This window comes from Stereum hirsutum (assembly GCF_000264905.1).
Source record: "Stereum hirsutum FP-91666 SS1 unplaced genomic scaffold STEHIscaffold_3, whole genome shotgun sequence".
In the NCBI taxonomy this organism is placed as follows: Eukaryota; Fungi; Basidiomycota; class Agaricomycetes; order Russulales; family Stereaceae; genus Stereum; species Stereum hirsutum.
In genome coordinates this window covers 1,489,032-1,511,703 of record NW_006763133.1, presented here as the reverse complement: position 1 = coordinate 1,511,703, position 22,672 = coordinate 1,489,032, and the positions used below count along the sequence as shown (strand labels likewise).

The window sequence follows — 22,672 nt, the reverse complement described above, 5'->3', positions numbered from 1 at the left end:
AGGCCAAGTGGCGGCGGACTTTGAAATCGCTTCTTGCTCATCTTCACCGCGACCGCTTCTTCGAATCCACCAAGTTCAGCTCACACTTCTGTCAAATGGAATGGATGCTTGGCCTTCGAATACGGATCATGCAGCGACAGCCTCTGAGAAGCGCAAGCGTTCAAAGAAGCAGTCGCAAGGAATCTTGAAGCTCTCTCAGTCTTACCCTTCACTCGAAGCTGGAGGTTTGGCCGCTGCCACTCTTCACTCAAACAACGGGCGACTTGAATGGTCTAGTATTAAAGACGGAAGGCAAGGTGTGTAAATTTATTTCCAAGTTTTTCAATCTCTCATGTACAGTAAAAGCTCGCCAAATCAGACCGAAGGGACAAACCACCAAAGTATTTCCCGAGACGCGTCCTTCGGCAGTTGTTGCCCCTCATGTTTCTATGAAGCAACGGATAGAGCAAGGGGTACGACGTTTTTCTATGTCGTCCTTCACATTACCAATTCTGACTGAGCATCTATCGCAGGCCCACTTCTTGAGAACTTACCATCCAGATGTAGACATTCCATCAGAGCTCATCGGCGACGAGCTCAAGGAGGACGTCCATCACTCTAAACTGAACAGTTCTTTTGATCCATATCGTGGCACTCCTCTGGAGACTATCAGACACGCAGATGGACGCGGCAGGCAGTTCGCGTTCATTGCACATCCTGTTGGACCTACTAGTTCGGAATTACGTCAGTTCCCAGTTTTGTTATCTCTTTTTGCCTGCATGGGCTGAAGCTCGAATACACAGACCTGTCCCTCTTCAGCAGTGGACAAGGGGGAAGACATAACAACTCTATGTTCAGACCATCTGCGCAGCCCTCCATCTCGTTTGAGACACCTATCAGGCAGGTCAAGGCCGGCGTTGATCGCACAGGCAACAGTGAGCACAGTCTTTCTGAACTATGAACTGTAGATGCTGAGGAGTGGATTCAGCTCAACTTCTCGCCGTCCGGACCATGGCATCGACGAGCATCTTCTCAGTAAAATTTAAGGGAAACCAATCACTTCAAAATGTCGCCCCTACTATAACCGAGTTGGCCTGCTTCAAACGGTCGTCTCTGGGAGATCGGCCTGCTGTTGATATAGCCCTGCCGTATCAGTCAAATGTCGCATTCAGCATTAACGACTACGGCGATGTCTTCAAGGTTGATCTACGTAATAATGGATCCATGTAAGCCATCCTTCTTTCAATATGATGCACGGCTACTGATGAGCTCCACGTCAGCGAGAAGAGTTTCTCCGCGCAGGATGCATCTCTGCCAGTCTCGCGCGAGCCTTTCTGGAGGATATCTATGAATGCGGAGGACAATGCTTGTTTTGTGACCTCGAGCAAGACGGTCGATAATTGGGATTTACGTGTATGTACGTGCAACTCCACCGACATAATGCTACTGAACGTTTCTCTACAGACAAGGGTGTCAACTACGTTGCACTCCCTCTCGAATGGCGATAATGTCATCACTGCTATCGAACGTCAATATACCGACAATCTAATCAAGCTCTCTACGACCGAGGAAATGTTATGGTTGGACAAACGCTATCTCGGCCGGCCTCTCATGGGATACAAACATGGACGCAGCTTCGATCGGACTTTGCAGAGCTCTACGGTTACCGTCCGAGACCGTGTGTTCTTCCTTCTAGTTCCATCTGCGGCCCCTCATTAAGCTTACGACTTTTAGTGACCTTAACCCTACTAACATCTCAGAAGAACGGTCTTATCACAGTTTACGATGTCGGTCGAGGCTCGGACGCTTTATTACATGCCTACACTCCTGCATATGCCCTCACTGCCCCGCTCGGCTCTGCTACTGCACACGAAGGCTGCCATTTCGTCTCGCCGACAGAGACTACTGCAAGCGGAGTTGACCTTCACCTCTTCCAAATTTCGAACCGTGGAGGCCTGCACCAGTTGGATTGTATTTTGGCACCGCTTCAGGAAGATACTGCCTCCGAACCTGTTCACTATCTACCGAGCGTCCAGTGGAGTCCAGAAGTCAAGCAAATGGACAAATTAGCTGCTCGCATGCAACCCGAGGATGGTCCTCTCAGTCGGCGGAATGGACTCGAGGTTGATTTTAGCGAGTTGTACCAGAGTACGTATTTTGAACTTGTCGTGAATCTCAGATTTCTGACATTCTACTTTTAGCACTCTTCGAGGTCGGTGGCTCCACCAATCCTCTGCTCGATGAGGAGAAACCGGACGAGATATTCGATACGCTTGATAAAATGCCCTCGTTCTGGCAGGACACGAATGCCCCAATCGACCATATGCTCACAAGGTAAGTTGTCATATCTCAGATCACCCGTGCCGGCCATTGAGACGGTCTGCTTTATAGTTTTGATGTTGCCTTTCGATCCGGAAACCAGCCTTCGTACGCCTCAAGAGCAGACTTTCTGACTCGAAGCAAGGTCAACTCGAAGAGAGGCTATCGGGCAGTCGTACAAGATCGAATCCCTTTGGCAGACGTAGCCAAAGGCGCTGCGTGGCACTATAACATTAATCCTTTCCTTCGATATGTTATGCCTGAAGTGCCGCACAACCCACAGGAAGTCATGGAACACCTTGGAGCCTACGATCTTCTGGAGAGCGATAATCGTCCAGGTTCCTCGTATAGAAGAGAGACAGAAGCCAAGGAACAGCTGACTGTCGACCTTGCCCTTTCCACCGACATATTCTCGCCCAAACCATTCTCGAAATCATCCAATCTCTCCGCTCTCGATGACGCGCTCGAAACCATGTCCCGAGCGACTGAAGCCTTGTCCTTATCCAACACGGACCTACCTCCCGTGCAATTTGGATATCTTTCTCCAACGCCCAAAGTTGAACCCTTTACTCAGACAGACGGCCAACCGACAGACGGCCAGAAGGCTGACCAGAAAATGCCACTCGGCGTGCGTTTACTTCTGAAGGAGTGGGATATCGGCACAGATCCGGAGACGTATAGTTATCACGACCCATACGGCTCTCACATCTCTGTGCTTCCTCCCACTCACACCGAGCTGCGCCGTTTATATCCCATGGCGCCCCCAGCTTCAGGCGCCACACCCACCCAAATAGACGACGGTCGCAGCCAAAGTAAAAGTCAGACACAGCGCCCTCCTATGGTGGTTACTGCTCCAAGAGCTATCCCTCCTGCTGTCGCTGGCAGTCAATCCGACGCGCCGGTGCGTCGTCCACCGCTGGCTAGTTTTGGAGCTCAGTCGCAGGACGCGATGGTACAACAATATTCGTCGCAGAAGAATCCGAGCCAGGATAGGATAGATGGGTCGCAGGATGCTATGCCTAGTACACAGGTCGTCCCCGGCCCGTATGGAGGAAGGCTGACCGCGGGCAAGAAAAAGGTGGTGAAGAAGAGACTGGGCGGCTTTTGATCATGGTCGTCGTATGTGGCGTTGTGGTTGGGTGGTGTTACTACTCGTTCGAACACATTCGGGTAGAGATATTTGGAGGATTTTTTGTAGCCGTTGTGGCCGTCTGTTCTACTATGTGCTGGACAGTTATGTTCTGGTTCCATGGTCAGGCAGCCAAAAGAGTGCCGTCCACGCCACCCTCTGTTTTCGGAAGTACATGTGATTGTGCGCCACAGAACAGAGGAAAGGGGCTAGCGCCGCCGCGGCACCTGAAAAGGAAGTCTATGCGGCCGGTGGCCGGTGGTCACCGGAGAGTTTTGTTAGCTTCGCGTCTTGCCTTCGATCGAGCTGTATCCCTTCGTCATTCATGTTTGTACCCTCCATCGAAAACCGTATCTCACTCCCTCTTCTGCTCTAATTGCTCACCACACAACACGTTTGCTGGCTCGTGTTGCTGCACGAAAATTGAACTCCCAGCCAGCCCCGACCATTCATGGATGGACACAGGTGCTCCTCATAACCTAGCGGCGCTCCTATACCCCGCACATGATCTAACTCTGAGCGTGATTTGTAGGCCATCTAGCTCGTTGTATGACTCTGCCAGCCTCAATGAGTCTTTACGGCGTAATTACTGGCGCTCAGTACGGTCGGTTGCAAGTGACTGATCGGCTTTATAGGAAACAAGGCGGTCGTATGCGCCATATCCGCCAGCTATATCTCTACGTTTGCGGGATATCCGGTGCGTTTACTAGGGCCCGAAGTTATTCTTCTCCTCATGTATATTTTGTCGCGTCTTTCAGCTGGACTCCCTCAAATCCAGGTTGCAGACTATGAGAACACGAATTTCGGTCCCCAAATTGGCTCTTTCTGTGTACCGTGAGGAGGGTGTTGCTGGGTTTTATCGAGGACTCTGGATCCCATTGATGACCATATCGTTCGTTCGTGAGTTTCTGTTTATCTGGGGGAGCTGGTTTGTCGCATCTTTCTGAACTGTAATCAACTGTGACGTGCTGCAGGCGCCGCTTCCTTCACGATTTACACTCGCACAAAGGAGTACTGTCGAGATCGCGCTGTGCTCGACGAGAACAGACTATTGGGTGCCGCATGTGTGGGAGGTCTGGGTGGTGCTATGGCAGGCTCTTTGATTTCTTTCTGCAGTGCACGTAAGTCATTCTGTTTGTTGCATGTGCTGTTAACGGACTGTTGAACAATTTCACGAAATCCAGCATTTGAGCTCGTCAAGGTCCGTCGTTACTTTTGGTTTGATATGGGCTCGGGTGTCGAACTTGCCTGGTTAGATTCGACGACAACTTGAATACGCTATTGCCGAAGCGAAGGGTGTCAGAATCACAAAACCTCCTGGGACGCTGAGTGCCGTACGAGAGATCGTGAAATCGAATGGCCTGACTGGGCTCTATTTCGGCTTCCCTCTTCACTTTGGTCAGTATTTTACGATATTCTTATTCTCCCTACTTTGAACGTCTCATTGAGTCTAGATTGGATGTTTAGTTCGGGATACTTCGGGCACGGCACTGTATTTCCTTGAGTATGACGGGCTCCGACATCTGTTGGGACGGCTGCCGTCAGGGGAACAGGGACCAACGCCAAACTGGCTTCCTATCCCTGTTTCACTTGTGCCTTTTGTCTGCGGATCGTTCAGTGGTGTAACCAGTTGGGCCCTCATATACCCCCTTGATGTGTAAGTCTGTTCCCTCTCTATCCCGCCGACCAGGACTTATAGCGACTTGCAGGGTAAAAACGAAAGTCCAGCAACGAGCTTTGGCAGGTGAACCTCATCGAACCATCCCAACTACGCTATATCGGTTGATCAGAGGTTCGCTTCTTGAGTTGCTTTCATCCATCTTCGTTGTCATTGACTCCAATTGACCCCGCCTAGGACCTGATCCCGAGAATCCCAAGGCGTTCTTCGCCGGTGTAGCAAGGATCTATCGTGGCCTCGGCGTTAGCGCCCTGCGGAGCGTTACCACGCACGGACTCCTCTGGACTTTCTTCGACCTTACTTCGAATGCTATTGACCGTTTACCCCGGAATGGCGAGAACGACTAGTCTACAGTGATTCCGATTCGACACGGCTTTTTGTGAAACCTGGCTTCTGACCTTTACGCGTCGATGATACCGTCCGTCGTTCTTAGTCTGGCTCATGCGTCCTTGCTCACGTTTCGTCCTGCTTCATGACACGAAAACATCGCTTCCGTCATCCGCATCCATTCGCCCAAATTATTGTCAAGTCTTACTTGCTTTTCTGCATCATCATCGTCGTTCATCATCATCATCATCATCACCACCTAAGCTATAGATATGCCACGCTAGGCGTTGTAACACCCCCTCACTGCACATTTATTAATATATCTCCACCCAACGCTCTTGTCGTTTGTACACACTCGAATACGCATCGTGCTCGAGATGCTGTACATAGCGAATCTCTGCACGTACTGTTCTGCTGAGAGCCCTTGCTCGACATGCTGAAAATCGTCCCCAAGAGACGACTTCGCTGTTGACGACCTCCATCTGGATTCTGTTTCTCGCGTCGTCTCGAAGTTGGTCTTCACAGAGGGCATTCAAGAAAGCAGGACCAACAATTATATTGTGATAATCACGAGTCGAGATATACCCTGCCCATTGAAGGGAGGAACATGAGGCCTAACCTGCCACCCTTTGGAGCGTCGTAGATAACGTACGTCCGCTCTGCCATCTGTCGGTCTTGGTGGGTGGTTCAGGAATACGAACCGACGGTTACCCCGCACGGTCGTCAAAACAGCCTCCGGTACGAGAGATCCACCCATCGAGAGCTGGACCCCTCGCCCACCGATGTTCCAGGTCGTGTATAGTACAGAAGCCACATGGACGGGCCTGTCGTCTGGAGCGGGAGGAGGGGGATGTATAGCGTACGGATAGGGGATAAAACTCACAAGCATCTGTTAGCTTCCCTCTTCTACAGAGGTACTGGTCTCCTGGGCCACGAAGAGGCCGACGCCGTACCAGGAGAAAAAGAAAAGGGAGGACCAGCCTCGGAAGAAATTGAAAGAAAAGGCCCAACTGCTGGGTCGCACAACGAGGAAGGCCCCAGTGGGTCAAGTTAACCACCTGCCACGTCCAGTCGATGAGCTACCAACAGCGGGAGGAGATCACTGCGCCAACCGGGAGAGCGGCATAGGGTGTCCTAGGCGTCCACCGGCCTAACTCATCAGCAACGACACAGCTCCCTCCGAAACGCGCTTCCATACCAGGAATACGCGCGGAGTATAGTATAAGAAAGACAAAAGGGTGGGTAAGGTTCACGAAGGCCGACCAGCAGCGCTAAGGAGAGAGAAGGCAGGTTTGGTAGGGGATGGTGGAAGTTGGGGGGGAGAGAGGTGATGCGGAGGTCAGGCCAGGACGGCGCCCTTTTATGTGTGTTCGCAGCGATCGGTTCGCACGCCATCGTAACGATGGCGATAATGGGACAAAAGACAGAAGCCATGGCACAGATGGCACCGGCGGCAAGAGAACAATGGGATCCAGAGAACAGACTCGATCGCGATTAGTGCCGTTGATACGCGACGCGCCGATTGATGAACGCGACGCGTTCCAGGTCACGTGTCTGATGACTACGCGTTCCAATTTAAATGAAATTCAGGGCCTGACACTCCTTGTCTCCTCCTCAGCTCGTTGAGTTTGCGAACTCGCTGCATCCTCGGGATGCAGCTAAGCCGCCCTTGAAAACTTGCCACTATACAACCAGGATCTCGTCGGTTTTTGCTATGGAGTCTCAATCGTTCTAAATCTTCCCCTGCAGAACCCCACTTCTGACGCGTGTTGTTGACGCGCCGGTGAGCTCGGTGAGGCCAACTAGATCAACTACTTACTCATGAATCTGCAGATTTCATCAAAACGTCACCACTGGCTCGAAGCGGCTCGCAGTTATTGATATTCGACTGCACCAGGATGGCATAACAATAGTTACTGGAGCATCCGAACTGTATCCCATCGTAACGCTGGCGCTTTAGATGCTATCGTACAGGTTTCAGTCGTACACACCTGGCCATTTTACCTTAGGTTGACTTACTCAGCTACCGTGACTGAAATCAGTCAGCGGAGGACTGCTCGTTCTACGATATTCTTGGCTACTCCTTCAGCGACCCGTCCCTCTTGTCTCGAGGCGGTTAAATATGTCCAACCAAACCTTGGGAATCACCGATGCTGGACAACCTCAATTCGCGTCCATTCCTCGGCCATTACAAATAACACTCATTTGTGTCGTCGTTCTGAGACACTCTGCCCGATGACCGACTGCTTTCGACTTGATTCCTAACCTGCTGACATATTTCTTCCCGGAGGACACTCACCATGTGGCCATACATCGGTATAAGTACTGCTGGGATGCTCTCACAAGCCATATACTTTAGCTTCTCTATCTACAGGCCCATAACTCGACATAACCGCCACAATATCTCTATCTCTCAGGACAACATCTATATCGTCTAGCATGCCTGCTTCTGCGATCCCTCAAGGCTCTGTCGTCCTTGTCACCGGTGTCAATGGATACATTGGGTCCCATACCGTCGACCAGCTTCTATTCGCGGGCTACAAGGTCCGCGGAACGGTTCGCGACCCCTCTCGAGCACGATGGGTCCAGGCACTCTTCGACCAGAAGTACGGCTCTGGAAAATTCGAGCTCTTCGTCGTACCCAAGATGAATGTGGACGGAGCTTTTGATGAGGCCGTGAAAGGTAAATACGCCCCGCATTACCTGTAGCATCTTTCTTTTGACGATATTTTTCCTGTAGGTGTCAGTGGTGTAGTCCATGTTGCGTCGAACACATCCCTCTCGCCCGACCCAAATGCGGTTATTCCCGAAGTGATCAACGGCGCTGTTGGTATTCTCAAATCTGCCTCGCGCGAATCTTCCGTCAAACGCGTTGTCTACACCTCATCCTCCGTAACCACCGGATTCGTGCTACCCAACACCCCCGTTATCACGACGCATGACTCTTGGAACGATCTCGCCAGCACGCTTGCGTGGGCGCCTCCTCCGTATGAAGCCGAGAGGAAGTGGATCGTGTATGCGGCGAGCAAGACGGAGGCGGAGAGAGCTTGCTGGAAGTTCGTCGAGGAGGAGAAGCCCAGATTTGAGTTCAACACCGTGCTGCCGAGTGTAAACTTCGGGGCACCGTTGCATGAGGGCCCGGCGTCGGAGACTTTGATCTGGCTGAAGACCCTGGTGAAGGGAGACTTAGAGGCTGCGAAGAAGGAAGGATTGGCACCTAGTGAGTTTTATCAACTTACCATCGTCTCGCACGTCATACTAATGTTCGCGTATCATAGACTGGTTTATCGATGTCAGCGATTCCGCGCGTCTTCACGTCGCTGCTCTGGTCAACCCGACCGTCAAATCTGAGCGGGTTTTCGGGCACTCGCAGCCTTTTAATTGCAGCGACGTCCTCGACATCCTGCGCAAGGCGTACCCCGACCGCTCGTGGCCCTCGAATATACCCGATGAGCCAAGAGATCTCAGCGCCATCGAGAGGAGGGAGCGTAGCCTGGAGTTATTGAAAGGCTTGGGAAGGGACGGCTTTATTTCGCTGGAGGACTCAGTGAAGTCTGTCGGTGCTCCTGCTATTTGAGTCTTGTAAATTTGAAGTTTGATCTTTTATGTGTATGCTGGGCTCTCCTAAGATGCGGAGTTCACAGATTATATCTGTTCTAGGTCCACCCTGTCCCGCGCAAAGAGAGAATGACCAACAATTATATTGCCAGCCAAGAGATAACCCCGCCCATCGAAGGGAGGAACACGAGGCCTAACCTGCCACCCTTTGGAGCGTCGTAGATAACATACGTCCGCTCTGCCGTCTATCGGTCTTGGTGGGTGGTTCAGGAATACGAACCGACGGTTACCCCGTACGGTCGCCAAAACGGCCTCCGGTACGAAGGTCCACCCCACTTAAGAGATCGAACCCTCGCCCACCAATGTTCCGGGTTGTGTATAGTACAGGAGCCACATGGACGGGCCTGTCGTCTGGAGCACTGATATCAATGAGAGAAGGGACATAAGCGTCGGGCACTGGCACTGTGTCGATGTACGGTTGGGGTACCACGGTGGGACGTCAATAAACAAAACGATATGATACAATAGAAGAAGGAGAACGCACACGTCGGCAGTGGTCCAATCCGTCTCTTCAGCGTCTGTTAGCTTCCCTCCGAAGAGGTACTAGTCTCCTGGGCCACGAAGAGGCCCACGCTATACCAGGAGGGTCTTGACGCTCTTGAGGAAGTCGTGTCCATCGCCCTGCCGCGCCGAGCATCTAGGAGATAAGAGAGAAAGAATCACAGAAGTCGAGACCAAAGAAGGAGAGACCAAAAAAAGAAGGGCTCAAAGTCGGTTTTGCCCACCGAGGATAGCCGCGAGTTCTTCAACCACGACGTCCACTCGATGAACTAGCCGCGACGGGGAAGGTCGCTGGTTTAAGCAAGGGATGAGTGTCACATACGTTCACCCAAACACCCCTCGGTCTTGCAGCTTCCTCCGAAAAACAACAACACCACCACCACCCAGTAAAAACCGAAGCTAAAAAGAAGGGCCCAGAAGTCGAAATCGTACAACGAGGAAGGCCTCAGTGGGACAAAGTTATCCACCTGCCACGTCCAGTCGATGATACGATCCCGCAGCGGGGGAGCTCTCTGTGTCGACCGCAGGCGAATGTTATCGTGGCCGTATGCAGCACGAGCGAAGCGACATGCATATGCCCAGACACCCTTGGTCTCGCAGCGAACCCCGAGAAACGGCGTGTTTCCATACCAGGAAGACACGCATAGTATAGTACAAAATATGAAGATGGAAGCATACCTATGCCCGGCAAGGCAGGTGCTTGAGTAGAAGAGGTGGCATGTTCGAGTCGTTGTGCTGGAGGTGAGAGGTTGGGCTGAGGAAGGGATGATGGGAAAGAGTCCTAGACGAGGGCCCTTTATACTTTTTGCGAAGCGGGGGCTGTGCATTCACGGCCTTTGTCTCACTCGATAAAACAAAGATCGTCGCCGGGCAGGCCTAAGAACGTGTCACCGGGTGTGCCGGAGCGAATGCAGAACAAAGGGAGAACCAGCAGGCAAGACAAGGGACAATGCCATGCTTGGCACGGCGCGATCGGTTTGAACGCGACGTGTCTTCCACGTGGACCGCGACCCAGCGCCACAGACGCGTAGACGCTTGGCAACGAGGCGCCAGACTGCCAGTGGCAACTGATCTTTGTACTTCTCGCCCACCACCTTTGCTATTCGATACAATCAGCTATTCAGAGGCACCTCGGAAAGCTCATACCACGCTGGATTCAGGGCGTACGAATCATGCCGGGCCATGGTAGGTAATTCTCAGGACGATCTTGGGACTGGGGTGAGCGTTGACATCTCCCACGTGATACAAAGCTCGAGCTCGCGATCGCCGACTCGAAGGCTGAAGCGATGAAGCACCTCGAAGCACTCAGTGATACAGCAACAAAAGCCAAGCCTTTCGTCCGTCGGAAGGACACCGGCGATGTATTCATTCTACATAAGTAGAGCGTGAATGTTGGAGGTTGCTCTGTGCTTCCCTCCTCTACATCTACGTCGCAATTGATGGGTTTTCTGTTTTCTAAACCAAAGTACGACCCCTCTCGTGATATTCCTGACCTGACAGGTAAAGTTGCATTGGTGACCGGAGCAAAGTACGTGTACCACATCATGCTCTACACTCTGCTGTCCCTCATACTTTTTTTTGGACAAATTAGCACTGGTGTGGGATTCGAGACAGCTTTGCAACTAGCCAAACGAGGAGCGAAGGTTTATCTTGGTTGTAGGTCGGAGACAAGGGCTAAGGATGCTATTGCCAGGATGCGCAAAACTAGTCCTGAACTTGATGCGGAGGACAAGATTGTGTGGTTACCTCTCGACTTGTCGGTCATGAGACTTGCGAAGAAGGCTGGGGAGGAGCTTCTGTCGAAGGAGACACGGTTGGATATTCTTGGTCAGTGATCTTTTCTTCATATTGCAAAGAGTCGGACGCGAGGACACCGCTGACGCGACTGGTTGATATGCCTGCATCTTGGGACACGACCAGTCAATAACGCTGCATGGGCTATGAAGGATTATGAACTTTCTGAAGACGGTATTGAAAAGGCTGTAGCTGTCAAGTACGCATCTATATTTTTCTATAGACCTGGCTCATTCATTCTAAATGTTGATTTGCAGTTACCTCGGTCACTTCGTTCTCGCTGAGACTGTGTTGCCCCTCATGAAGTCGACTGCTCAGTTACCTGGCGCTGACGTTCGCATCGTATCAGTAAGTCATTGATACAGACTACAATTCTGCAGTCTTTGCTGATGCACCTGCTCCCTCGACAGGTTGCTTCGATTGTATACGACCAAGCAGGATCGAAGGACTTTTCGAGTCTGGAAGCCCTCAACTCTATCCAAGGCAAGCCTGGAAAAGAGGATGGCTGGTTCTCGAAGCTCTGGAGATATGGTATGACTAGATTACGCTACCTGCTCGTTCGATAGCCTCTGTGACTAACCATCGCTCGCCGCTGCTTAGCGACCTCAAAATTTCAGATCGTACTTTGGGTGGGCGAACTACAGCGTAGGCTCGACGCTGAGGGAACTCATATAACCGTCATTGCACTCCATCCCGGGGCCGTCAACACAGGTGCGTCCATTGCGCGGTCACAATTCCATTATTCTCTGTGACTTGGATATCAACCTCGACTTCACCCGTCTTCTCGTTCTAGACGGTCTTGCCAATGGTTTGCCTTCCTGGGCTTTACGGCTCGTTCATCCCTTCTCTGCCACCCCCTTGCAAGGCGCATTCACGTCTCTGTTCGCTGCTACCTCTGAGGAGGTGGCAGCTGCTAGGGAGAAGTATAAGGGCGCATTTTTGGTGCCCTACGGTAAACTGCTCAAGTTGACGAAAGAGGCGACGGACCCTGTTCTTGCGAAGACGCTCTGGGAGACTTCGGAGGGTGTTGTGCGAGATGCTTTACAGAGAAGAGAAGAGTAGTCTTCTATGGCGAGCTGCATGCAATTCATGCTTGTGTAAGGCTCTTGCCTATGGTTATGAACTGTGAGTCGTCTACGCAGTTGGAGCAGCACAATCAAGTGGTTCCTGATGTGTCCCAGTTTAAAGTGATATTGGATGCTGCTGGTTTATTATTGACGACTATGGATCTATTAATGTTGACTGTTTGACTCTTCATCACACAATTGACCGCGTCGGTGACCGGTTAGCCCTTGGGTTAGATCCGTAGCGGCCATACATCTCCTCGTAGCGCGTGGGGATACAAGCCACGTAAAAAGCGCTCAATGTTCGGTCACCGCCAATACTTATTCCTGCACTCTCTGGTATCGGCGCTCTTCTTGTTCGCAGTAAATCTAGGATCAGGATGGCTGGAAGGAGAACGGCTCACACAGCTACGGAGTCGGTCGCCGCGCCGGCACCGAGACTTGCGCACCGTGTCGCTCTATTATCAATCTCTTCTCAGGGTTACGCTAGAGTGTAGGTTAAAAGGGCCTGAGAGGCCTTTTTTTGGGGGGGGAACATCCCCTTTGTTTCTCCCGTCAAAAATATGGGCTTCTTATTCTCTAGACCTCAATATGACCCCTGTCGCGATATGTATTCCTGATCTGACAGGGAAAGTTGCGCTTGTCACTGGAGCAAAGTATGCACCCATCATGGATCAATCCACATTTTATGCGCTCACTGACATGATATAATGGACTTACTAGTTCTGGAGTCGGCTTTCAGACGGCTTTGCAACTGGCAAAACGGGGGGCGAAAGTGTACCTTGGCTGTAGGTCCGAGTCAAGGGCCAAGGATGCCATTGCTAGGATGTGTGAGGCCAGTCCTGGACTTGGTCTTGAGGACAAAATCGTATGGTTACCGCTTGACTTATCGGTCATGAGACTTGCGAGGAAGGCTGGAGAGGAGCTATTGTCGAAGGAGACACGATTGGATATATTAGGTCAGTCCTCCGTCCTTCAAGTACATGTTGCAAGGACTGAGCTCATTGATACTACCTCGTCTGGGTCGTCATTAGTCAACAATGCAGCATGGGCTACAAGGGACTACGAACTATCTGAAGATGGTATCGAAAAGGCCGTCGCTGTCAAGTTTGTTGCCCTCTGCTTTTTGACGACGTTTTTTCTCCCTAATTTTGAACATCGATCGGTAGTCATCTCGGTCACTTCGTACTCACAGACACCGTCCTGCCTCTCATGAGATCGACTGCTCACTTACTCGGAGCAGACGTTCGTATTGTAGCTGTGAGTCTCCGTTAGACAACGCTCTGCGCACCCGCCGCTGTGAACAGACGCACCTGCTTGCTCTTGACAGGTTAGCTCGATGGTCTACAACCGCGCGGGTTCAAAGGACTTCTCCAGCTTGGAAGCCCTCAATTCCGTTCAAGGCAAACCTGGACAAAAAAATACCTTTACCTCGAAACTCTGGCGATATTGTATGTCCAGTTCACATCTCCTCGTTTGTTGTTCGGAACTCCGACTCACGCTTTCCATTTGGCATTTAACAGCGACCACAAAGTTGCAGAACATACTCTGGGTGGCGGAACTCCAGCGCAGGCTTGATGCCGAAGGGACTCCCATAACCGTCATGGCAGTCCATCCTGGAACCGTCTACACAGGTACGTCGAACCTTTCACCCCCATCATGACCCAGAGACTTGCGATCGTCAATGGGGCAGATTTTAACACTGGTCTCACTCGTACTCTTACCTCAGAGGGTCTCAACGACAACACACCTTCCTGGATAGTACGTCTCATATATCCCTTCTCCATCACGTCCTTGCAAGGTGCCTACACGTCGCTCTTTGCCGCTACGTCTGCAGAGGTGGCTGCTGCACGAGAGAAGTACAAGGGTGCGTACTTGGTGCCGTACGATGAGGTGGCTGCGGTGACGAAGGAAGCGAGGGACACGGCTCTCGCAAAAACGCTGTGGGAGACTTCGGAGACTGTTGTGCGAGATGTGTTACAGAGAGGGGGATGCTAAGAACAAACAGCGCTAGCCTTTCGTGACTCCAGACTTTGTTCCACTGTCCAATGCGTCATCTAAGCATGAGTCCATGCGCACACAATGGGAGATAACTCGATCAAAAATTATATTCGTCATGATATTAAGATAACCCTGCCCATCGAAGGGAGGAACACGAGGCCCAACCTGCCACCCTTTGGAGCGTCGTAGATGACATACGTCCGCTCTGCCGTATATCGGTCTTGGTGGGTGGTTCAGGAATACGAACCGACGGTTGCCCCGCACGGTCGTCAAAACAGCCTCCGGTACGAGAGGTCCACCCATCGAGAGCTGGACCCCTCGCCCACCGATGTTCCAGGTCGTGTATAGTACAGAAGCCACATGGACGGGCCTGTCGTCTGGAGCGGGAGGAGGGGGATGCATAGCGTACGGATAGGGGATAAAACTCACAAGCATCTGTTAGCTTCCCTCTTCTACAGAGGTACTGGTCTCCTGGGCCACGAAGAGGCCGACGCCGTACCAGGAGAAAAAGAAAAGGGAGGACCAGCCTCGGAAGAAATTGAAAGAAAAGGCCCAACTGCTGGGTCGCACAACGAGGAAGGCCCCAGTGGGTCAAGTTAACCACCTGCCACGTCCAGTCGATGAGCTACCAACAGCGGGAGGAGATCACTGCGCCAACCGGGAGAGCGGCATAGGGTGTCCTAGGCGTCCACCGGCCTAACTCATCGGCAGCGACGCAGCTCCCTCCGAAACGCGCTTCCATACCAGGAATACGCGCGAGTATAGTAATAAAGAGGACAAAAGGGTGGATGAGGCTCACGAAGGCCGACCAGCAGCGCTAAGGAGAGGGTTGGCAGATTTGGCGGAGGATGGTGGAAGTTGGGGGAAGAGAGGTGATGGTGAAGGTCAGGCCAGGAGGCGCCCTTTTATGTGTGTTCGCAGCGATCGGTTCGCACGCCATCGTAACGATGGCGATAATGGGACAAAAGACAGAAGCCATGGCACAGATGGTACCAGATGGCACCGGCGGCAAGAGAACAATGGCACACAGAATTGAACAGACTCGATCGCGACACGAACCGTGACGGCGCGACGCGACGCGGGTCACGTGTCGCAACATTGCGTCACCTTGAATTCCAATTTGTCAGACTCCGTCCCTCTCCGAGTCACTTTTTGACGGCAACGCCAACTTGCAGAGGACACGCGATGACACGGACCTTCTCTAGTTCCATTGTTTCTTGCTTTCGATTCCCGATACCTGCTGCACCAACAGCATTCCCGGACATCTGGATAATCGGCGGCATTAATGGTCCATCCTAGATTTTGCGCTAGGAGTAGTCCACGAGAGTCCACGGTAGTCCATCAAAAGCCATCAGCCCACTCATTATGGGATAAGGTCTAGGGACGTGTAGCTCACTCAGTGCCCACCGCTAATACCATCGCTCCTCCGTGTTCGATGCAGCGAAAAATGGCAAGGTATGTCAGCGAATGGACAACTGGGCTAGGACGTGAAGCGGCATCAAGACGTACACGTCGCCGTCCCAGGAGTATTTATTCTCAAGGTCGTGCCAGAGTGTGAATACATATCTCTCTTGCACCTCATACTTCCTCGCAAACATGGGCTTCTTGTTCTCTAAACCAAAGTACGACCCCTCTCGCGATATTCCCGACCTTACAGGAAAAGTCGCATTGGTGACTGGAGCAAAGTACGTATCATTACCCGTATACTCTCTACGGTCCCTCACACGTTTCTTCTTTTGAATCAAACTTTAGCTCTGGAGTAGGCTTCGAGACTGCTCTGCAACTAGCAAAACGGGGAGCGAAGGTCTACCTTGGTTGTAGGTCGGAATCAAGAGCCAAAGATGCCATCTCCAGGATGTGCAAAGCTGCTCCTCAACTGGATCTGGAGGATAGACTCGTATGTTTGCCGCTTGATTTGTCGGTCATGAAACTTGCGAAGAAGGCTGGGGAGGAGCTGTTGTCGAAAGAGACACGATTGGATATTCTCGGTCAGTATTCATTTCTCCGTCATGCGAGGCGAGTCAGTTACACTCCAGATCACTACTCACGCACATTGTCGATACTCGTTAGTCAATAACGCTGCATGGGCTTTCAAAGACTATGAATTATCTGAAGATGGCATCGAAAAGACTGTAGCTGTCAAGTACGCATCTCAGTGCTTCTAGATGCTTTTATTGCTAATTCTGAGCCATGGTATAGCCATCTCGGCCACTTCATTCTCACAGAGACTGTGCTGCCTCTCATGAAAGCGACTTCCCAATTACCTGGAGCTGATGTTCGCATTGTAGCAGTGAGTCCTTGACCCAAACACGACGTTTGCAACTATTGTTGATGTGCTTCTTTTTGGCGTTCTCAGGTCAGTTCGGCGGTGTACAGCCAAGCAGCGACGAAGGACTTCTCCAGTCTGGAAGCCCTCAACTCTACTCACGGCAAACCCGGAAGTGAAAACACATTCTTCACGAAGCTCTGGAGATACGGTACGTCCAGCTCACATCGCTCGTATGTTCACCAACCCATATTGACATTCACTACGCGTCATCGAAAAGCGACGACAAAGTTTCAGATCGTACTATGGGTGGGAGAACTACAGCGTAGGCTTGATGCTGAAGGAACACCGATAACCGTCATCGTAGTCCATCCCGGTAGCGTCGAGACAGGTACGTTCATCGTGCGACCATACATCTTGTAACTTCACGTTGACTTACACGTCGTTTGATCCAGAGGGATTTAATAATGGTCTGCCTACCTGGTTCTTACGGCTCGTTTCCCCCATCACCGTCACTTCCTCGCACGGCGCATTCACGTCGCTCTTTGCAGCTACGTCTGCGGAGGTGGCGGCTGCGAAGGAGAAGTACAAGGGCGCGTTCCTGATGCCGTACGGTAAGGTGACCAAGGTAACGAAGGAGGCAAGGGATCCGGTCCTTGCGAAGACGCTCTGGGAGACTTCGGAGAGGGTTATAAGGGACGCTTTGCAGAGATAGTCCGATTAGTTTCATATGGCCGTCATCACAGCCTTTTTCGAGTAGGCCTATCATTGGGCGACCAGTCTTACGCTTGCTTATTAGTATTGTACCTTGGAAGACATCTCAGTATGAATTGTGGCACATTGGTTAGCACAATTTTTTGGTATGTGTGATGTGCTAGATGTGCGACAAGATGATGGTTGCTTTGGGGCCATTAGCAAGACCGTGATAGCGGTGCCACAGGTAAGACACTGTGGCCCGTAAGCCCACAGGTGGGTTGATGCAAGTGGCGCTAAGAATTCAGCTTGTGGCCCTCGCCGTTAGATAACTAGGGCATGTCTCGCAAGCAGTCTCCAAGAACGATGATGATAAAAATAATAATCATTGAAGTAAGCAGTCATAAGGTTATGAAGGTGAAAGAAAATTAAGAAAGTCGGAAGTGGATATGGGTGGCGTAGCAGACCAGCGAGACATCGACAGAGGCAGCAACGTCGGTAAGGAGTACATCAAGCACAGACGATTCTCGTCGAGCTCCTGCGCATCCAACAACTCCTTCTCCGTCGCAACACATCCTTCCGAAGACGTGAGACGCTCGAGCTTGAAAAAGTATTTCAGGATTTGGAGCCGCTCGAGGGCTTCGTTCGAGATGTTGTTGCGCCGAAGAGCCTATGTCTCCTTACTAGACGAAAATACACGTTCGCATGGCACTGCCGATGCTTGAACGGGAAGAACGTCACAAGCGACCTTCAACATGATCGGGAGTTCGAAACGTTCGACCTGCGAGTATGCATGAACAGTGTGGTCAACGAAAAGAGATCTAGTCACCTTGCTTGCAAGGTCTCTGGACCTGCACAAATCGTGGGAATAATCAAGCAGCTTCAACCGGCGTTTCCCGGGTTTCCCGCCGCTTGCCGCCGGTCCGAATATCGTTGTTCTCTCGACCATCCCCCACGTTCTACGTTCACGTCCTTAAAGGCCACATGTGTCGTCCTCTACTGACAACTATACTCAATTTCGCTTCATGAAGAGTCTACCCTCAAAATTCTGAAGCAGCCGGATGGTAGATGTTCCTGAACTTCGTTGTAGATTAAATAGTCAACCCTCCTCTCGGACATGACACTATTTCTGTCCCTAAGACTGGAATGCTCTTGCCTTGTGCTCTGGGATTCGTGAAGCCATATGCTGCTGTCATTGAGAACTGTTGCTTGACGATGCGGTCTACGGCTTTTTTTCACCGCTTTGTCCCGGTCAACTTCATCTTCAGCTTACACTCCTTGGGGAGTATACAAATGGCAGTTGCACGGCAATCCCTTGTAGTGAAGTATGTCCCTTGATTCATCACCTTATTCGGGCTCGTCAGGGCTTGTCCAAGGTTAACTAGTACGATCAGTGAGCTCTACATAATATTTTGAACACCATAACCGACGCACGGACTAACGCCCCATACAGGTTTGAACACGAAGATCGGGAACAGGCTGCTTAGTTAGACCTGGGCGGTCATAGTCCTCCGTTAGAGCTAGATTATGTGGAGTCTTTTGACAGCAATTTGCAGAATCGTAGTCGCTCCCACTGTTTCTCTTGATGGAGCGACCAGCGTTTCTTGACGCAACCGCTTGCCATTTGGAGAAGCGAACGCCACCCCCGGCACATTTCAATGGCGTGGCCACAATTGACCACTGAGTAGCATTCCACCTCAGGATATTGGACAAAATCTCGCCGAGTGGGCCCCTGACTCGCGGGGTCTCGCTATACCAATGGCATTCATCGACAATGCGCAATGAGCTCGTATTGTGCATTGAGGGCCTGCAAGAGCGATGTGGCCCAGCTCGTGGCAGCCCCGTCGGGAGCGTCGGGTAAGGCTTCGTGTGGAGCAGAGCTTCTCTGCGCGAAATCGAGGTGCGACTACGATTCTGCAAATCGCTGGAATTGTTTTGCAGATACACGTCGGCGACGGTTCCATATGGTTCGGTGTTTACTGTAGATTTTTGACCTGAAGTTCATCAGTGGCGTGGGAACTTCACCCTCCAAATCCAGCCTGTCCCCCCTCCGAAGTTCGTTGAGCTCGGGGGACAGGGGACAATTACCTTTTTGAGTATGTTTGTCAGGTTCTGAGAAAACATAGTAAATCTTCCGTCAAATATATCCAAATGGGGTTGTCACAAGGGAGGGGACGGTGGACAGTCCCCCCGAACAGGTTCAGTTCGGCGGTCCCGCCGGTGGACCGGGGACGAACTTTAGGTCAAAAATCTACAGTAATGTAGTGCACTCGTATTCAACACAATGTTCCGCTCTTGGAATGAGAGTCTATACACATGACAAATCATTTATCTCAAGCAAGGTGTCCGGCGACGAAGTCGACACTTCCCCCAGTGGCAAAGCAGTTCAAAAAAACAATGTTCACCTGCCAGAAACGAACGAGGCTAAAGTCCTTCGCATCAATCTCCTCCTCACTCAGCTTTCTAAATTTCTTCCACTTCACGATCTCAGCCGCAACCTCATCGTCATCCCGACGCACCGCCGCCTCCTCAAGGTCTTCTTCGGTCATGGTAGGTGCAATAGGGGTCTCAGGAGAGGAAGAACTCGAACGTGAACTCGAAGAAACGGAAGACTGCTTGCGAAGATCGGCAAGGCGCTGACGTAGACCGCTCATGCCAGTCGTAGAGTCACCGGAATGAGAAGAAGTCGAGGTTGAGGTTGAGGGCGTAGACTGAGCTGAAGTGGACGAAGTCGAAGAAGCATGGCGGATAGCAGTCTTATGCTCGAGCATCTAGTGGGGACACACAGGCACTGTCAGCTTCATAAGTTCGCTCTTAGGGGCCCTAGCTAGTCATGTTCACAGAAATCCGAGCTGAAGGTCGGCGGAGTGAGTAGCTAAGACTCCGGTTTAAGTAGGGTAGCACGAGAGCAGTCACCAGAGCGCGAGAGCGAGAGAAGCGAAGAAAGATCGCAAGAGCACGATAGAAGCCAGCGTGGAACTCTGGCCAGAGACTTCGCCGAGTGCAGTGTGAGAAGAGATAAAACAAACATACAGCAGAGTGAAGCTGACGTTCAGCCTGCTCAGCGTCTGCAGCATTCCAAGTGTCGTAGAGCCAGTCGAGTTTATAGCCTGGGTGAAGAACTTTGAAAGGGAGGGTGTTCATAGACATGATAACATGGTGAAGCCAGAGAGAGAATAGAGGAGGCGTACTGATCGACAAGGCATATATAGGTTTGCGGCGTTCGATGTTCATGTATTTCTCGATCTTCCGGATACACTCGTCAATAGCCTCGCTGAGTCGAGGGAGGACGGTTTTGGCTTCACGAAGGTCGCAGAGGAGTATCTGGTATGTCGGAATAGCGTCGTAAGGTGTTGGTGTCTTCTGAGCGGACATGGCTTTCTGTGCGGCATGAGGTATTGAGAGGAACTCGCGTATAGCCTTGAGTGCTTCCAGGGTGTAGTAGTCGAGTTTGTGATCGGCGTTGAGTCCATCCTGAGACTGGCAGAGCTTGTTGATTGGTTAATGTATGTATGCATACTATCATGAGTTCGTTGTACAGGAGCACATGAAGCCTCGATGACGGAAGGTAGATTGAGAACGTACCAAAGAGAGGTAAAGAGCACGGTCGATCATGAGGAATGTTGAAGACTAACGTGTGTCGACATCGCGCAGAAGCTGGAGGACCCGGAGTTGGAGTCCGTGAGGCCATTCGTTTGTGTTGTTGCCATCCTCGAATTGTTCAAGTCGGAGATGAGACTCGCGACGAGCGTTGACGGTCGTTCGACAGTGGGAAACCGGATCGTTGAGTAGCGCCTGGGCGTAGTTACTGTCGTGGATGACTGAGGTGTCGATGGAATTTACGGTGACGTCGGGAGGGGGACTTCCAGATGAGTTGGAAGGGAATTTGAGAGCGGTTTAGACCACTATGTTGACGACATGTGGGAAGCACCTGAAAATCGAAATCTCACAAGGTCAGAACTTTGTCAAACAGAAGGAAGATGCAAAAATATAGACTTGTTGAACGTGATTGTAAATGACGCTGAAAGGGATGCGACGACGCATCAATTGACGCTCGATCTCAGCGACCGTCGTGCCATTATTGGATGCGTTGTCAGTCGTGACGGTCGAGATCTAAACAGATTCGAATCAGTAAGCCTCCAACAACCTGAACATAGTCGATAAAGACGAGGGTGCAGTCTGATAAACACACCTTCGTAAGGAGCCCGAGTGGATCGAGCATCTGTACGAATATATACCCTAGAAAAACTCCTGCATGCGATCCGTGGACCCAGAGAAAAGCAAGCAGCTGCGAGCAGAGTGTAAGATGGCCACTATCTTCGAAGAAAAGATAGTGCGCCGCGGCTGTGATCGCCATAAAAGGTGTGTTCCATGGCGTGGTCCAGATGTCAGTAGTGTATGAGATTCGTCCTTCGGCATTCTAGAGAAAAAATGCATGAGAACAATTGATATTGATGAGGCACGTCAATCGAACTCACCCGGAGACGCTCCACCATCTTGATGTACTCCTCCGAGTCCTTGAATCGCTTACCTATCAACTCGGTTACCTTCGTTTGATGCGGAATCTCTTCGTCCTCCAAGTATCCCTGATAATATACAAAAGGAGGTCACGGAATTCTGGACAGTCCATGACGTTCATAGACTTCCAGCATAGATTGACGGCTCATGCCAATGCGGGAGCTCGAGGGATGAGCAGAACAAACTCGATCGCGATTAGTGCCGCGACACGAACGACGCGACGCGACGCGTGTCACGTGTCGGAACATTCCGCGTCACTTTGAATTTGTCAGACCGTAGACGCCCTGCATGCCAGTCACAGCCACCGGACTCTGAGAACGCACTGCATGGGCCATCACGGAAATCTGCCGAGTCTTGCAAGCTCATATATTTCATTCGCAAGGTCATATATGAGATCCAATTGCTGAAATACTACTACAACAAGTAAAATGGGTTATTGTGCTCATTCACATATTGCAAGGCCTATAGCGAGGGTGCCCAAGTTACTACAGGTCCTCGAAATCTGTCCATGGGCCCATCTCTTCGGCTCGGTTGTACTTTCGGTTATTCATTTCACAACGTAGTCGAGCGACAAAAGAGCCGTTTGCAGCGGCATCATACATTCTGAGTGACGATGAGATACATTACTACATATGTATATACAGGGGAAAGAGAGCAAGGTACAAGAAGTGTCTGACATGAAGGACCCACAAGGTCGGGCAAGAAACAAAATAGATAAATGAGAAAGTATCGTACATTACTGGGGGCAAAGATTGCATATGACTACGCGTAGATATGTACAAGAT

The 22,672-nt window shown here is 51.2% G+C and overlaps 7 protein-coding genes across 7 annotated transcripts in view; all 7 read left to right on the top strand.

Moving 5' to 3' along the window:
- Positions 1-61: 61 nt before the first annotated feature.
- On the top strand, positions 62-3,406 carry STEHIDRAFT_92422 (uncharacterized protein; the record flags this gene model as incomplete). Its single annotated transcript, XM_007300910.1, has 10 exons — positions 62-296; positions 346-452; positions 513-723; positions 783-914; positions 968-1,205; positions 1,260-1,392; positions 1,444-1,657; positions 1,714-2,127; positions 2,181-2,313; positions 2,371-3,406. Exons 1-10 carry the CDS (start codon positions 101-103, stop codon positions 3,404-3,406), a joined length of 2,814 nt encoding a protein of 937 aa, XP_007300972.1. The 5' UTR covers positions 62-100.
- A 326-nt stretch (positions 3,407-3,732) lies between these two features.
- Positions 3,733-5,760, top strand: STEHIDRAFT_92420 (mitochondrial carrier). Its single transcript, XM_007300909.1, has 10 exons — positions 3,733-3,892; positions 3,960-4,009; positions 4,063-4,124; positions 4,186-4,327; positions 4,402-4,548; positions 4,612-4,628; positions 4,684-4,825; positions 4,895-5,084; positions 5,137-5,219; positions 5,283-5,760. Exons 1-10 carry the CDS (start codon positions 3,879-3,881, stop codon positions 5,450-5,452), a joined length of 1,017 nt encoding a protein of 338 aa, XP_007300971.1. The 5' UTR covers positions 3,733-3,878; the 3' UTR covers positions 5,453-5,760.
- A 2,111-nt stretch (positions 5,761-7,871) lies between these two features.
- On the top strand, positions 7,872-9,009 carry STEHIDRAFT_50356 (NAD-P-binding protein; the record flags this gene model as incomplete). The annotated part of the gene is made up of 3 exons (XM_007300317.1): positions 7,872-8,115; positions 8,173-8,652; positions 8,711-9,009. 3 exons carry the CDS (start codon positions 7,872-7,874, stop codon positions 9,007-9,009), a joined length of 1,023 nt encoding a protein of 340 aa, XP_007300379.1.
- A 1,862-nt stretch (positions 9,010-10,871) lies between these two features.
- On the top strand, positions 10,872-12,555 carry STEHIDRAFT_74203 (NAD-P-binding protein). Its single transcript, XM_007300512.1, has 7 exons — positions 10,872-11,079; positions 11,143-11,378; positions 11,472-11,544; positions 11,603-11,693; positions 11,756-11,876; positions 11,946-12,056; positions 12,139-12,555. Exons 1-7 carry the CDS (start codon positions 10,991-10,993, stop codon positions 12,405-12,407), a joined length of 990 nt encoding a protein of 329 aa, XP_007300574.1. The 5' UTR covers positions 10,872-10,990; the 3' UTR covers positions 12,408-12,555.
- Positions 12,556-13,000: 445 nt separating this feature from the next.
- Positions 13,001-14,407, top strand: STEHIDRAFT_153709 (NAD-P-binding protein; the record flags this gene model as incomplete). Its single annotated transcript, XM_007300908.1, has 7 exons — positions 13,001-13,065; positions 13,133-13,368; positions 13,444-13,516; positions 13,579-13,669; positions 13,740-13,860; positions 13,933-14,043; positions 14,139-14,407. The coding sequence occupies 7 exons, from the start codon at positions 13,001-13,003 to the stop codon at positions 14,405-14,407; spliced, it is 966 nt and encodes a 321-aa protein (XP_007300970.1).
- A 1,215-nt stretch (positions 14,408-15,622) lies between these two features.
- On the top strand, positions 15,623-17,526 carry STEHIDRAFT_166175 (NAD-P-binding protein). The gene is made up of 7 exons (XM_007300907.1): positions 15,623-16,095; positions 16,163-16,398; positions 16,481-16,553; positions 16,610-16,700; positions 16,767-16,887; positions 16,957-17,067; positions 17,132-17,526. Exons 1-7 carry the CDS (start codon positions 16,007-16,009, stop codon positions 17,389-17,391), a joined length of 981 nt encoding a protein of 326 aa, XP_007300969.1. The 5' UTR covers positions 15,623-16,006; the 3' UTR covers positions 17,392-17,526.
- A 4,972-nt stretch (positions 17,527-22,498) lies between these two features.
- STEHIDRAFT_118959 (uncharacterized protein) overlaps positions 22,499-22,672 on the top strand; it is a 1,118-nt gene continuing 944 nt past the window's right edge. The window contains exon 1 of the mRNA XM_007300906.1: positions 22,499-22,670. The gene's annotated coding sequence lies outside the window, so the exon portion shown is untranslated. The remainder of the gene's footprint in view (positions 22,671-22,672) is intronic.